Source organism: Vidua chalybeata, chromosome 4 (genome assembly GCF_026979565.1).
Source record: "Vidua chalybeata isolate OUT-0048 chromosome 4, bVidCha1 merged haplotype, whole genome shotgun sequence".
NCBI classification, from domain to species: Eukaryota; Metazoa; Chordata; class Aves; order Passeriformes; family Viduidae; genus Vidua; species Vidua chalybeata.
The window spans coordinates 33,978,255-33,993,852 of NC_071533.1; the positions used below are offsets into that span (position 1 = coordinate 33,978,255).

At 37.0% G+C, this 15,598-nt stretch overlaps 1 protein-coding gene across 3 annotated transcripts in view; it reads right to left on the reverse strand.

The window, feature by feature from the left end:
* Positions 1-6,803: 6,803 nt before the first annotated feature.
* The window catches only part of CHIC2 (cysteine rich hydrophobic domain 2), a 30,939-nt gene continuing 22,144 nt past the window's right edge, over positions 6,804-15,598 (reverse strand). The window contains exons 6-8 of one of the 3 annotated variants that reach the window (XR_008430459.1): positions 13,855-13,935; positions 10,353-10,505; positions 6,804-8,273 (exon numbers count right to left, since the gene is read on the reverse strand). Coding sequence is in view for 2 of the 3 variants with exons in the window: in XM_053940291.1 (XP_053796266.1) it covers positions 13,885-13,935 (51 nt within the window). In the remaining variant the exon portion in view is untranslated. Of the gene's footprint in view, positions 10,506-12,459; positions 13,936-15,598 lie in introns of those variants that run through there. The other 2 variants (XM_053940291.1, XM_053940290.1) reach the window with 2 other exon arrangements.

The window sequence follows — 15,598 nt, forward strand, 5'->3', positions numbered from 1 at the left end:
GGGAAAAGCAAGACATCTATATGCTACTAGACAGAAGTAAAACTTTTTAGGGATGAGATGGCTTGTATTTTGGAAAGAAACCCAAACTGTCTCTAGGTGGGTTTTTTTTTTTCTTTCTGTCAGCTATGCTGATTTTACTCTTTATTCATACCAGACCTGAGAAAGACAATTGCTCTTCAGAAGGGAAAAAAAAAAAAAACCCACAGAAGAATCCTGTTGATTATCACACACCTCCCCCCGCAAGTAAATCCTTGCTGTGGGGGTGACAGAGGATGCTTAGTATGCAGTTGTGACAGGCAGGGCTAGTTTTGGCAAGGCTGAAATGAGTAGGGGGAAATGATGAAGAAGCACCATTATTTCTAAGGGAACTAACAAGATATTTTGCTTGTATTCAGCTTCTCTGTTTGCCTCTCTTGTTTAACTACTTGCACATTCTTTGAAATAAGGTCCATCTCTAGCACACATATTTGTATAGCACAAAGGAAAACAAGCTTACTTTCCTAATTCAAACTTTTAAGCTTTATTATATAAATGAGAACATCTATTTGCTATGTAAATTAAAGCACTGCACACTCTGTACACACATTTCATGGAAAGACAATCTTTGTCACAGACTTGCTTACATCAACTTTAAATTGTTTTTATATGCCTGGCTTCAGTTTTTTGGAGATCTTTTGAACATCTGTCCTTAGCCCATGGTCTGGCATGGCATTCTGTGTATTTGTTCATTATTCCCAGGGGAAGAATTTACATGAAAATTCTCTTGGTCTAATTATATGCCTCAGCTAGAAAAATAATTCATATGTCCACAGCAAATTTCACCTTTATGAAACAGATGATGATTTTGCCAGAAACTTTCTGGACATTGTAACAACTGAAGGTTTTACAGCCTACATTTGTAATATGGGTAATAAACTGAAGTGGGGAAAAAAAACCCCTTAGATCATTACAGTGCTTCTGAAAACAACCCTTCATCTTCTGGAAAAAAAAATATCACAGTTTAATGGGGAAAGATGTTTGCAGCAGCTTATTAGGACTAAAATGTAGCCTCCCCTGCTACTTGTATCTCCTGGAGTCAGGGAATTCAGGTTGTGAATGAGGAAAAGCTCAAAAAAGATCTGAAAACAGCCTGTTGTGGGTCTAAGTCTCTGAGATACATGTGGGACTGAATACTGGAAGTGTTTCAGGGTGACAGGACATGGAAAGAAGAATAAATGGGGTGAGAGTTCTTCCTATAACTTAAAAATCATGAGTGGGAAAGTGCATTCACGAAATGGGAATGGTAAAGATCTTCCCAATTTTTCATCCTATAGGATGAAGATGGATACAACAAAGCAGAGCTGGTGATCTTGGGGTTTGCAGTTTTCAAAGCTGTCCACATTTTGGAAGGTTTAAAGGTATTTCTAAAGAGATGAACACAGACTGTGCATTGTGTATACACTTCTCCTGTTCCTTTCCCCCAGTTTTCTCTATGACCACGTCACTTTTTTCCCCCCATTATTTTAATTCTCATAACTCTCCCCTTTTCACTTCTAAAATATTTCTTTTCTGGTCTTTCACATTTATTCTTTTACTTTTTCTTTCTGTGCTCCTTGCTCATAGTTTTCTAATTTTCACTAAACTTTACTTTTCCATATCCTCCTAAATTCCATACTCCCAAAACTTTCATATTCCCCTTTTCTAGTCTGCTATTGGCTTTACAGTATTTTTAAACACTGTTTATATACTGTTGCTGGGGCTTCCATTGCCTTTTTAAGGCTTCCTCTATGTATTTGCATTCTCCCATTAGCCATATCAACCCATCAGTTTTACTGCCTAATTTACCCAACACTCTTCTTCCTAATCCGTATCATAACCTGAAATCCATTTCTCCAACTAATTTCCCTTTTGGATACCAGTGCTATACATCTGCATCAATCTTTTCACTTTCTGTGGCTTGGATCCTTCTAGGTTATTTACTTTATTTTACATTTATTTACTGCACAATAAGCTCCTCTTCTAATGAGTACATTCTCTGAGCTCCCCAGTATGTATTTCATTATCCTTTTCTTCGTCCTACATGGACTGCTCTTTTTTTTCCTCCCAACTTAACTAAAACATCCCCCCTTTTAGTACCCATGACAATAGCATCAGAGAGCCTAATGACAAGAATGAAAGAGAGAGCACCTTCTACTTGCCAGCCTGGGCTTCCCCCGCCAGGTTACTTCCTCACAGCTTGTGGACTTCCTACGGAAATTGTATTTTCCCTAGCGATCCATCAGTGGGATTCACAGGGTTTACAGAGCCATGGGCAGAGGAGGGCAGTGCCTTTTGCCCTCTTGCCCTGCCCAACGCGCTTCAACTGTGGGCTTTCACTCCTGATGGGTTGCACCAGAAGAGGAAGAGTTATCCTCATCTCTGTCCCATCCTTATAGCTGCCTCTGTCCTCTTCTCTTCCTCGGGGAGATTCACCGACTGCCGCGGCACAACCTTTGGCACAAAGCGAGGCAGGATTTGGCCCCACATCAAAGACCTCACCAATGTGTCATACGAGTTAGCATGAGTGTGTGTGCATTGTCTGTGCTGGGGAAGGGCTAAGAGCTAGAATAGCAAGGGTATTTCAGGTCAGGCCTGAGGCGAATTAGCAGACAAGTTGTGAAGCTTACACAACATGTGGCCACATTATGTGTGGCTCCAGTCAGCGCTAATAGCCTGTCATTGAGCTCCACGTTTAAACAATTTGAGCAAACAGCAAACAGAGGATGGGAGGAGGGAAAAATACCTTCGAGGAATAAGCAAGATCAGGGTACTTAGTATACTTGACAAGCAAATATTGCAGCGGTGAGGACAATGGAGTATCTATCAGGTAGTCAGAGACACGACCCAGTCCCTACCACGCAAAAGTAACATAATACAAAACCAAAAATATACAATTGTTCCAATTTTAAAATTCTCTTGGCCAGCAGTTTTTTTAAGCTACATTGGAAACCAGTTATTGGTTTAGACTGTATCTGATCATGTGCAATATAAAAGAGAAAAAAAATAAAACATACATAGTTTTGGTTTAGCAGCAAGGAAACCAAAAAAGGGGGGAACAGAAGGAAAAAACCAGTTTTAGTAACAGTTTTAGTAAAGTTCAACCACATCCATATAAATAACATCAATATTAGTTAGTAAATATAAAACATTTTATAACAGAATTTAGAAACCATACTGCACTGTTTAATATGAAAATAATAGCCTTTTGAGCCAGTACTGTTAGAGTACTTATTGAATCCAGTGCAGAATTGGCTAAGAAACCATCCACTCTACCATGGGAATGCTTAGCTCAGTATCTGGTAGGTTGCCAGCCATTTAAAATGTTTTTGTGTTGGTTTAATGATTGTTCCCATGAGCACTGACGGTAAGGGTTGACATTAATTAAAATACTAAGTCATCAGAGCTTGCATTGTGGGGAGAGAAAGAATGGGCTGGATCCAATTGTTTTCAAGGTTTCTTCAGCCTTCCACATTTTTCTCTTAGCTGTATCATACATGCCAAATATCCTTTTAGCTGAGGTGTAATAATGTAAACAGTCTGTCTCTATAAATATAATCTTTTTAAGTTTTTCACATACTTCCATTTAACTGATTAGAGGACAGTCATTAAAATCAGCTAATCATGTAATGTGGCTGTGTTCTGAATGCTAAACAAAATGCCTAAATAAAAGAGGATTTTAAAACAGTGTCTGCTTCTCAATTTGTTTCTACTGTATATTCAATGACACACAATACATTACGAATTCTGGGCCTTATCCTCATTAACCTCAAAACTCATTATCTCATATAAAAACAGGCCCTTTCCATAGAGTGTGTTGCAAAAAACTATTAAAAAAACAAATGAGAGATGTATTTTTGCACACACTCTGGAAACATGATGAAGTATTTCACTTAGAACTGTGAAATTAAACCAGAATGGCATAAAATCATGAGTAAGACTCACTGATAAAATAATTTTTGCATCATTCAGATAGAATAGTTATCCTTATTAATTTCTCTCATTTTATTAAACAATTACTCAAGATCCAGATCTTCAAAGGCACACAAACAGGAAGAAGTCACTTAACACCTGGAGTCCTCAAAAGGTCCCCTCAAAAATGAGTAAAGAGGTTGATTTATTCTACTCCCATCCATTCAGCAAGCCTCTGTTTTCATCTTCCTGGCAGGGGCTTAATACTGTAGAGAGCAAAAATGCAAGACCAAGTTTATTCTACATACAACATGATCAATACATTAAGAATAAAGACCTCTGGCTTGACCAGTGTGAAGAAGCAAGCTGAGTCTTCATAAAAGCAATGGGACATTTTCACACTAAGCAATATATATCATAAAGGAGACTGCTGGTCCTGATGCAAAAAATTAGAGCAACCCTTTCTATATATAAATTACTTTGCTCCTCTGGATCAGAAGCCATGTGAATCTGCAACTTTGGGTCACCTCTGTCTTGAAGACCAAAATCTAAATGAGGTGTGTGAAACCAGTTACCATCCCAGCTCATCAGCCAGCACACAGCATAGTGCTCACACTGCCTCCATCACATCATGGGGTTGCATAAGAGAAATCCTCATCTCTGAATACGTGCAACCACATTGTGCTTTGCACATATAAACACTGCTTCTTTACCTTGTTTGTGGACAGACACAGCCCTTCTCTGCTGTCCTGGCATCAAACAGGGGGAAGGGGTTTTAGACCAGCACAGGCAGATTTCTCTGATAACAAACCCTGGAATATGGGAACTCTCTTTGGCTTTTTGGTGTAAATGTTCTCTGAATAATCTTCTCATATAAATAAACTACCTGGACTTTGAGTCATTCAGGAGCTTATCTATGTAATACAAAAGAGCCAGAGCAGGCAATAGAGGTCCTTGTCCTTGTACATGAGAGCAGGAGACCTAATGTCCTCCTGAGACCTGTCTTCAGTGGAACCATCTATGGACACGAGGTTAAAAGGCTTTGTGTGGCTTAAAATTAATATTTTTATTTGAAACTCTTGGGCTTACTTTGGGGTTTTTTTTAATTTGTTTTTTTCTGGTGGAGTTGTTTTTTCAGGGTGGTGGTGTTTTTCTGTTTGTTTCCTTTTAAAGGACAGGCAGGCTCGCAGGGATGAGGCAATGCCCAGAGAGCGCCTCGCCAAGGGCGTCACAAAGCCAGAGTGCCCCAGAGCAGACTCTCAGCTCAGCCTGCCCGTGGCGGTGTATCGATAAAGCGGGGCCCGCTGCTTCCCTGTGCCCCATCCGAGAGCCGCGGGGAGCCGCGGTACCGCGCACAGGGTCCGGCCGGAGGGACGGGCGATGAGGAGATCCCCGCGGAGGCCGAGGCCGCGCTCCTGCGGCTCCCCAGAGCTCGCTCTCCCGCCGGTGCCCCGCGCCCCGGGGAGCCGGGAGGGGCCCGCCGTGCCCCGCGGCGGCGGGCGGTCGGAAGCAGCAGCGGCAGCCCCGGGTAATCCGCGGGGCCGGGGCGCGGCGAGTGGGTGGTCCGGGCGGCCGGAGGCGCGGGCTGTCCCCCTGCCCCGGCGCCGGGCCCGGCCCGCTCCCGCAGCTGGGCCGGAGGCGGCCCGCAGACCGCTCTCGGCACATTTCTTCATTTCTCACTTGAGTGCCCTTCTTTAGTTCCCTTTCAACTGCCCACTTTATATCGGCTTCATTACACCACCGCTCCATTTGTGATGTAAATCGGGAAACTCAGGGAAGTTTTTCTTTTGGCCTTGTCTACGGAAGAATACCGAGAGGTATTCAAAACGTATTAACACAAATCAATGGCACCAATAAAAGCAAAATCTCCTTAGCAACATAATCTTGATTGCAAAAGGAGAACTGAGAGCATTTAGCAGAACAGTGGCCCACATGGAATACGCATTTGTCTAGAAGAATGCAGCACAAAGCCTAAAAGAGAGATGCTGAAAAAATCCAAAATTAACTCACACTGAACAGTTACTCTTTTTTTCAAAAGTACACAATTGGCTACATTAAATCTATCGTGCGCTTTTCTGCTCAGCAACATTGTATCTACCGCTTTGCAAACCCACATTACAACACCCGGAATGCTGCACAGCACCGGGCAGGAGCACCCCTCCCCACCCGCACGTTGGGACATGAGCATGTCTAACACACCCCTCATACATGCTAGAGACATTATACACACGCACATTATAAAGAGACTGTCAAGACTTCCATACTAGAGTAACCAAAGAGCTTAAAATGTTTCATGCAAAGAAAAGCTGCCGGCTGATGAGAACCAAGGCCATCCTCGGCATGGCGGAGAGCTCAAACTTAGTTTATGTTCATAAGGTTCAGGTTAAGCAGCATTTCATATTGAATGGTCTGAAAAACATGTGAATTGCATGGATGGCAATGATTCCTTTCTGAATAGGTGGCATCTAATAGATGGAAAGCCTATCTTGTTTGAGAGCACATGTGAATAAAACGTAAAAGCATTGACACAGCTTCAAAATCACCATTCAACCATAATGACAGTACATTTAATAAATCCTACTATCATTAGCGCTTGAAAAGCTTAAAGAACTCCAAATGTGGACTTAATGAAAAACCAGTTTGAAACACTTACGCAGGCAATGCCTGTAATTTGGTAACTCCAGTCCTGGAGTCACCTAAATTACCCAAAATCATTTTCTCTCCCCTCTCACCCTCCTCCCCATTTAGACTAAAAGTATAAACTGGAAGTAAGATGAGACCATTGCACAATACAGCAGTTTCTTAAGTTTTTCCTTTTCTTCCTCTCCCTACCACACCCAACGCAACACAGATGAAAAACTGTAAGGCTTAGAAGATAGGTTAAACAATTATTTTATTAGTTTATAATACATACAACTTAAGAAATGCTTTAAAAAAAAAGTAATATTGGAGTCCTTTCCAATTCTTGGTCAGGTCAGGAAAAACCAATGTCAATGTATTAAATAATATTCTGGAATTCAACAATAGATTAGCCTCAGTAATTTAGCAGACATGGTTAAATACTCTTAAATATGCATATATACAATTGTGCAGCCTTAAAAAAGTCTTTTTATTCCTATCTTTTCCTCCCAAAGCTGTGCACCCTGTAAACACAGTGCTGGTTACTAAGCTTTGAGTCTCTCACCTGGACTTAGGATACTTGAAGAGGAATGTTACAATAGTGGAAATCACAGCAAACCTATCTTTCTAAACTCTTTGTGAGAGGAGAGATGCCCGACAGGCAAAATTAACATCAAGTCTCTCTATAAGTAGCAGCTTCTTTAATTTCCAGTTTTAGGTTAAATTATTGCTGACACGTTTTCTGCTTGAAATGGATTTTTAACATACTCCAAAATACCGGGGTTTGTTTTCCCTCTTGATGGCAACATCTTTTCAGTGACTTATTTACCATTACTGCTTCATACATTTAAAAGGTCTTTGCTAAGCACACGCAGCCCAATGCAATTCTCTGCAAATTCTTTTAATGCAACATGAGTTACACAGGTCTAATTTAGCACACAACATTTAGGCACTGTTTTGTAGTTTACTACTCTCTTTCAAATTCATGTTTGGAATGAGTTCATATTCTGATTCCCAGACTCTATGAAAACAAGAATCTGGGTTACACTTGTTAAATCAGGAACTACTTCACATTCCCTGTTATCCCACTGAACCAAACTGTTCATTGACAATATTAGCCAGTAGGTACACTGCATATCCTAACAAGCTAGAAAGCCTATTGCTAGCATAAAAGGATCAGAGATACATACTTGGAGTGGATGAGTTAGATATTAATATCAGTACAATGAAACCAGTTTAAACATACAGCCACTAAAAATATCAGTTACACTGCATCAGGATATGACTTTGAAACATTTCTAAACATGACTTAAAAATGTATTCATAAACTTAAAACACTGTAACAAAAAAAAGTCTTCAGCTGACTACTACTTTCAACACGAGGCAAAGTAACTTTCATTTATTAAGCTATAAATGAGGAGCAAATAAGAAAAAAGCATGTTTCAATAAACATTATAAAACTCTATTTTTTCTCTCAAAACAAGCATTTGTCAATGGTTCCCTTCTCCAAAAAAACTACAATTAACTACAAAAGTCTTACTTACCTGAACATAAATTGTACTAACTGGATCCTACTTGTGGGCCTTAGATATACTGTCACATGACAGGAGCTGTCTGGACAGGTCAAGAATTTTCTTTGGAATCAATTAGTCATGCATTACAGGCTCCAGCTTAGGAAAAGACTGCTCTGCACTCAGCGCAGCTCTCATCAGCAATTCCATTTTGGTCTATTTTAAATTAAGAGATGCTGAGTTTAGAAGAAAGCTTACCTTCTGCATTATTATTCTGCATGACAGCAGAATTGTCTATCAACTAGAGCATAACCAAAATAAGTCAATAACACACCAAAATAAAAAAGTGAACAGAAGTTAATACACAGTCTACATAGTTACTGAAATGAACTGCTAGCTTTTGCTTAATGTGCATCATTCAATATCATTTCATTCAGTTCAAAACTATTTTCTGCCATACCCACAGAACTCTAAACCTAATCCCCCAATCCAATCTTTTGAGTGTTGCTTCTCCTAATTCCTATATTTCATTTTTTGCCTCACTAAATTGTTCCTACCGATCTGTTGTATTTTGAAGAGCCAAACATTTATGAATCCTTCTTCAAGAAAATAACTCATAATGAAATATTAATGAACTAAACAAACCAGAAGACTTTTTTTAAAGGACAACTTCCATGAAACCAATAAAATGTAGTTTTATAAAAGATGCATATTACACAGGTGTTATATGGCAGGAATACATACATACATCAGCACAAGTGTCAACATATGACTTTTCAAGCAAGGAAACAGGGGGTTTTAATTTTTCAAACATGGTTTCTAATTCAGCCTACACTGACTGATATATACACTGACATCACTGAAAGATGAAAATTCAAAAAATAATGAACTGCAAAGTACTGTTACCAACAAAACAGCAGAAATGGATATCTAATGAAGAATAAATGCATGTTTTTAGCAGTGACTTTTTTTACTTCTTGAGTACTTTGCCCCTTGAAATTATTCTACTTTCTTAAGAAGAATGATACTGTTTTCTTAGTACACCAGTATCCCTTGATTCACCCAGCCTACAGAGAAAACTTTACAAAGAATAAACACGGGAATTAAGAAGGTAGCACCATTAGAAATAACCAATCCATCCAAATCAGAAAAAAACCCCTTCATTTATCCTTATCCAACATACTTTGCCATTCAGCAGCCTAGTAATACAGGGTAAAAGAAGCTCTCATAACTTTATATTGAATAACATTCATAATGGTCATGCATATTACAATCAATTTTCTAGGGTGACATTTGCAAAGTAAGCCTTCATGCAGATAGGTATTCAGCTCATTAATTCCATGTTCATATTTCCTATTAGTCCCTGAGAAGTTAATATTTCTACCTACAATATGGCTATTAAAGGCATTATAATGATCATACACTTAGCTGTTTGTCATGGAAATGCAACATGGCTATAGGGAGAAGCACAGAAATTACAGCAAATTAGCAGTGATGAATACAGATTTCTGAAATGCTTTCTTTTCATAAGCAAGGTTGCTGAAGAGCAACACAAATGATTTTAGTCACAGGTACAAAACTAGCCAGCGCCACTTATCCTTAATAAGTCACTACTATGAATCCAAGACATTTGAGGCTCTGAGACCTCTCTAATTGAGTGTTTCCTTTACACAAAATCATCTGGATTTTGACCTAATGTAGGATCATCATGATCCTTATTTTAATTACTCAACAGCAGTGCTGGGAGAACTTAAAAGAACCACGGATTTTCTTTGCTTAACAAGTCTTTCACCTCTTCAATTAAAGTGATCTCTTTAAACTGTTCAGAATTCAAATGGGGTTTTTGGTGGACAATTTGCATTATTGCCAGCTGCTCAAAACCCATAAACTAGGGCTCCAAAACAAGGGGACCAATTTAAAATTAAGACTTTGGGGTGGGGGGGAGGGAAGGGAATAAAGACACGTTCTTTTTCCTTGGCTCCTGTGGCTTCTAAGCAGTTACAGACTGCATTTTAAAGCTCTTCCTATAATCTTTGGGGCTAAATAATGACTTTTAGAAATAAAAAAAAATTAAAACTGACTTTTAAGTAAGCCTGTATCTGAGAGACAATGTATTACATTTAAACATAATGGTGTTGAAAATTACAAAAACTTATCATTTAACAAATTGATTTAGAGATTATAATTTGCATCTAAGTACTGTAAAAAGTTTTTATAAACTATTTTTCTTGGGTTTAAATATCATGGGAAATTCTGGATTTGCACAAATAGTTTATTAAAATTACTCTTACTGACCTATTACAAAAAATTTACTGACTTCCTGTATCTCCATAAACATTTTCATTTCTGGTGAAGTTTGTCAATCCCAATATAAACTTGGAGTCACAACTACTTGACAACAGATGAGCTCCTCAGTCCTTCTCTCTCAGAACTTATTTCCACCTATGACTAAAAAATTTAAAAGAATTTGTTTCTATTATATTACAGTAAGTAAGAAATCTTTATTCACCAGTTAAAGGCAACTATATCTAAAACTAATAATTAGCTCTCACAGGGATTCATTGATGCCTTCACCATTAGTTCAGCAGGCTAAAGATGAAACAGGCATAATTAGCGTAATTTGCTAAAGGATTATTATCAACTTGATACCTAACTTAACTGTTCAAGGAAATTTGAAATAGATAAGATTATTTGTAGGAACCGCTGAGCTGCAATAAGCTAAACAAGTTAGTATAATGTAATAGCTATTTTAGTAAAGAGTAGGCTGTGTCCTGGAAGTCCGACTATAGCTTCTAGTATGCTCAAACTGTGCAATTTCGTTCTTTGCCAAGTGACAAAAAAGGTAATATATGTCTTCTTACTAGCAATCAAAATAAACAGATTTATTATTTCCGAAGCAATGTCAAAAGAAAATCCTGACAACTGTCGCAGGCATTAAAAAACTGATTAAAGCTCCTGCCATCTTCAATTTCCATCACTGTAATTAATGAATTGAAAGGGACTGTATGAAAATGTTTTGTAACATTCTTACTAGGTGAGCGTACTACTTCTTGAGGAGAGTACCACTTCTGAGATAAAATTAATCTCTCATTATAGGCATTTTCTCAGGTTTCCTGATTATATTTTAAGTCAGAGACATTGCATTAATAAAATATCCAAAATACTTTTTGAGGGAGTCAGTCTGGTCTCCTTACAAAGGGATTTAACTTTTTAGTTGCTCAGAGCTCTACTTTGGATCTCTATATTATTTCTTAAAGAGGAAGTCGCAGCTATAATATAGAAATGCCTGCTAACCAAGACTATGACTGCTGATGCACCTGGAAGTAGACAAGAACTTAAGCATCAGTACTGTTGACACGGAAGCTTTACAAATGGGATACTCTGCAAACCTGTGAGCCATGCTCTGTGCACTGGTCTGGTCTCAGCACACATCATACCCGAAGCAGCTTTACCCTCGCTGTGTTTGGGTGCTGCTGGCAAGGTAGCTGTGGACATGGACAGAACATGCTATGGGAAGTTTGAGTAGTAAACTAAGGCAAATAGCTGCTATGAACATACCACAACCCATACCCTCCACTAGAGTGGAGGGATAGGTTTCCACATCAGTGGAAAACTGCATCCATGACACAAATTATCTCTACAGTAAAATGAAATTTTTTATAAACTCTAAGCCTCATATGATCCAATATTCATTTTATTGAAAACTGACACAAAAGAAATATATTATATTTCTGGTCATAAGTATTTATCACCAGTTATCACTTCTGTTCAATTCCAACCTCTCCTCTGCACCTCCAACCTCCCCTGTTTCTGCTGCCATCCACGTTAGGTTTCTGCCCTCCTGCAGGCTGAAACTAGTCCGAGGTTATAATTAATACTTCTGGGTGAGAGGAATGCAGCAGGCCCAGATTTGTACTGAAGAAGCGGTTGAAATTGATTTTAAGAACATTATAAACAGTTACTTTGTAGAGAAACCATGGGTGACACTCAGAAGACTGAGGCCAGCACAAAACTGGGATTTGTTAATTAAAAATCATATTCTGTCAAGTCAAAGATACAGCCTTGTAGGCCTGTATGAAAAGCATAGCGGAGCTATTCTCAAAGTGAACAGTAGGAATCCACAGATGAAAGCTGAACAAAGGATGAATTTTGGGAACAGATACAGAAGGCTTAGATTTAAGAAAACTTAAAACTTTCTAGACCACTCCCACTATGAACAATTTAGCAATAGAATACTCACTAGGGAATATTTTACAGAGAATAAATATATTGAAGACATAGAAAAATAGCTCACAGCATCAAGGTACCTGTAATACATTACCTTGAAATAAAACTTGTATTTAAAAGATTAAAAAGAGAGGACTATTCTTGTAGTGGTATCAACTTTTCATTCATACAAATATTAAGCAGAGTATATCTTTTTTAATATATTCACATTATTGCTTGCTAACACATCTGTACAAGGAACATGTTCTTAACTTACATCAATTTTGTGTACAGTAATTTTAGACACCTAAGTAAATTCTACAGTATGAGAGTTGCAATTAAAAAAAACCCAAAAGCTATGTGTGAAGATATGTAAAACTAAAGTATAACCAGAAGAAATGAAATACAACTGGCCTGACCCAAGCATACATCATATATCCAGTTCAAAAAAGTCTTATACTTGTGCAGAAAATAAGCTTTGTAAACCAAAATGAGCAAAAGAAAGGGTGCAATAAATAACTGTCTAACACATTTAAACATACACTGTTGCCCAGTGCACCCTGTTTGATTATTTTAATACATGGCATTTGCATCTGGAACTGCACTATTCAAGAATTCAATAACTTTTTTTCTGCGTAAGTAGCTTTAACATTAAAAAAAAAAAAAGAAAGGTTTTCTTGGGCAATTAAGTTTTAGTAAAACAAGTCCTTCTGCACCCCTGTGTATAAGCTCTGGTAAACAGTATGAATAAAGCTAGCACATGGCAATTGACTGAATTAAAACAGCTACATTATAAAATGCAATAATAATATACTTCTGTGATCTTGAGTTCTACTAACCAGATGCATGCAATGTTCTCAGTGATTCTTCTAGTCTGAGTAAAATAATTCCACTTGGCTGCATTTTTTAATTTTTTCAAGCCAAACTTTTTCAGAACCAGTTTACAGGACTTCTTCATGAAAAGCATAGAGATTTCTACTAACTATATCTGGGTTCCAAAAATCACAGTTTCAAAAAGACCTTTGTCTCCTTCTTTTGCTGGAAGGGACTAGTCAATATCCCAAAAAGAAATAAAAGTATTTACAATTGACTAGTCACTGACAGAAGCCTCCAAATATCTTAGAAGGAACTTCAGCAACTTCAGAATGACTAAAGGAATTTACACAATGTACAGTCAACCAGTTGTATCATATTGGGATAAAAAAATACCTGGTCACTTGTATATCATTTTCAGCTGTGTATTTATAGTAATATATATATGTACACACGCGCGCGCACACATATAAAAGACTCCTTTGAAAATCAAGATACATTAATAAACAGAAGTAGCAAAAGTAAAAATAACTTAAGTAGTAATTAACATTTGTAAGAAATTACTTTGTAGAGTTTGACCAAATACACTTAGAACATACTCTTATTAAAAAAAAAAACACAAAAAACAACTAACCAACCAAAAATAAATCAAAACAAACAAACAAAAAAAAACAAAACAAACAAAACCCAAATGAAACCACCACAAGATTCTGTAGAACCAAAGTTATGTCACTACCAGGAGAGCACCAAGCAAGGCACCATTGGAAAGACAACATACTTGAATAAGTCTCTATAAATAAATCAAATGCTAATCCGGTCGAAAAATCGGTGTCTTTGGTAAAAATTCTATAAGGATGACCTGCATAAAAAGAAAACAAATATGTATTAAAGATGGCAGCAATCCTATTATCTATCACAATTATAATTCACATGGTTCTGGGTTTGGATTTTTTTTAATATATCAAGTTGTGATGAAAAACAAAAAATCAAGGCATTTGTCTCAGGTAGAAGACCATTAGAGAAGTCATGTATGATAATTGGTTTGGGGTTGAAAACCAATACTCAAAGAATAAAATTCAACTAGAAAAGTTTGCCTACTGATATGAAACACAAACTGAAGTAAGCTAATTATGTTAAAGAATTATTATGCAGTAATTTATTTATTGGGAAAAAATTACTAAATATATGTAAATGCATTAATTAAAAAAATAAATAAATAAACCTCCTGAATGTACAATGCATGAAAAGTCAATTTTCAATTGCAATTTCACTTCAGAATTGTTGCCACTTAATAAAGGATTCTAAATTATGTTTATAGTTCAATACCTGTATAAAAAAGTGTATCAACTTTTGCAAAGCTCCTATATTCTACAAATGTTCAAATAGTTAACAAGAACTTGACTAATGGTTTTGTGTGATTATTCTTATGGTCTCAATTCAAATTTAAACTACATTTTTCTCAGCAAAGTACACTATAGGGTCCACTCCAGAACACAATTCCAGTATTTAACCTCTTTAAATAGAAAGGTTGAAGAAAATGTTGACTTTTGCACATTGCTTCTTTTGAGACAGTCATAACACAGCAGCATGATCTGATTTATAAACAAAAAAATGCATCTGGTAACATAAATAAGGATTTTATTTACTTGTAAGGGAAAATCACCTTTTTAAGAAGTTAAAAATTATTTCTCAATGTTTGTGATTGTAAAGGAGAACACAACTTAGCTGCTTAGAGAATAAAGACCATCTGCAAGCATACGAAGCTTCAGAAAATAAAAGTAAGTCTCCAATCTTATTTCTAAGGGAAGTACTTTTGGAATAACAAATACTGAAATTAGGTATACGAGTTTATTTTTTGAGATATTCAGGGGTGACTTATTTTACACATAAGTAATGCAAACTGCTCAAAATCCACTGATCACTGACCTGAGTCAACCACTGGATTCTGTAGAGATACCAGGGCTTTGGATTTTAAGGCAAGTTTTCAAAGAGGGAGCAAGAAGTAAAGCTGGAGCACTGTGTTTATGCCAAAGGTATAAGATCATCTTGTCTTTCTTAATTTAATTATTTATTTATTTTAACATCTACTACAGTGGATTTCAAAGCTCAGTTTGGTGAAGCACTAAGTTTTGTGTACAAGAGTCTAATTTAAATAATCTATTTCATGAAAAGTTGAGGATAGGCATCTATTATACATCTATTATTTAAAATTAAATTACAATCATATTAGGGGCAGTTTTTAGAGACACGAGCAGATCAGTTCACTGAAAGTGAGAAAATGTCACAGTGAGGTTTTGTAAAAATTTTCTCATTAAGTATACCCAAAGAGAATACCCGAAGTTTCACAAACTGAAAATATAATCTTTGGTCTTTATCCTGTAAAACTATTTGCCCATGCATATATTTGTAGTAAGCAGGTCAAATGACTTGAAATTATAGTTGACAGAATGAATATTCATCTGTAAATATTGCTGGGCCATAGTATTGACAAACTCACATTATGTTTTTTTCAATTGAATCTG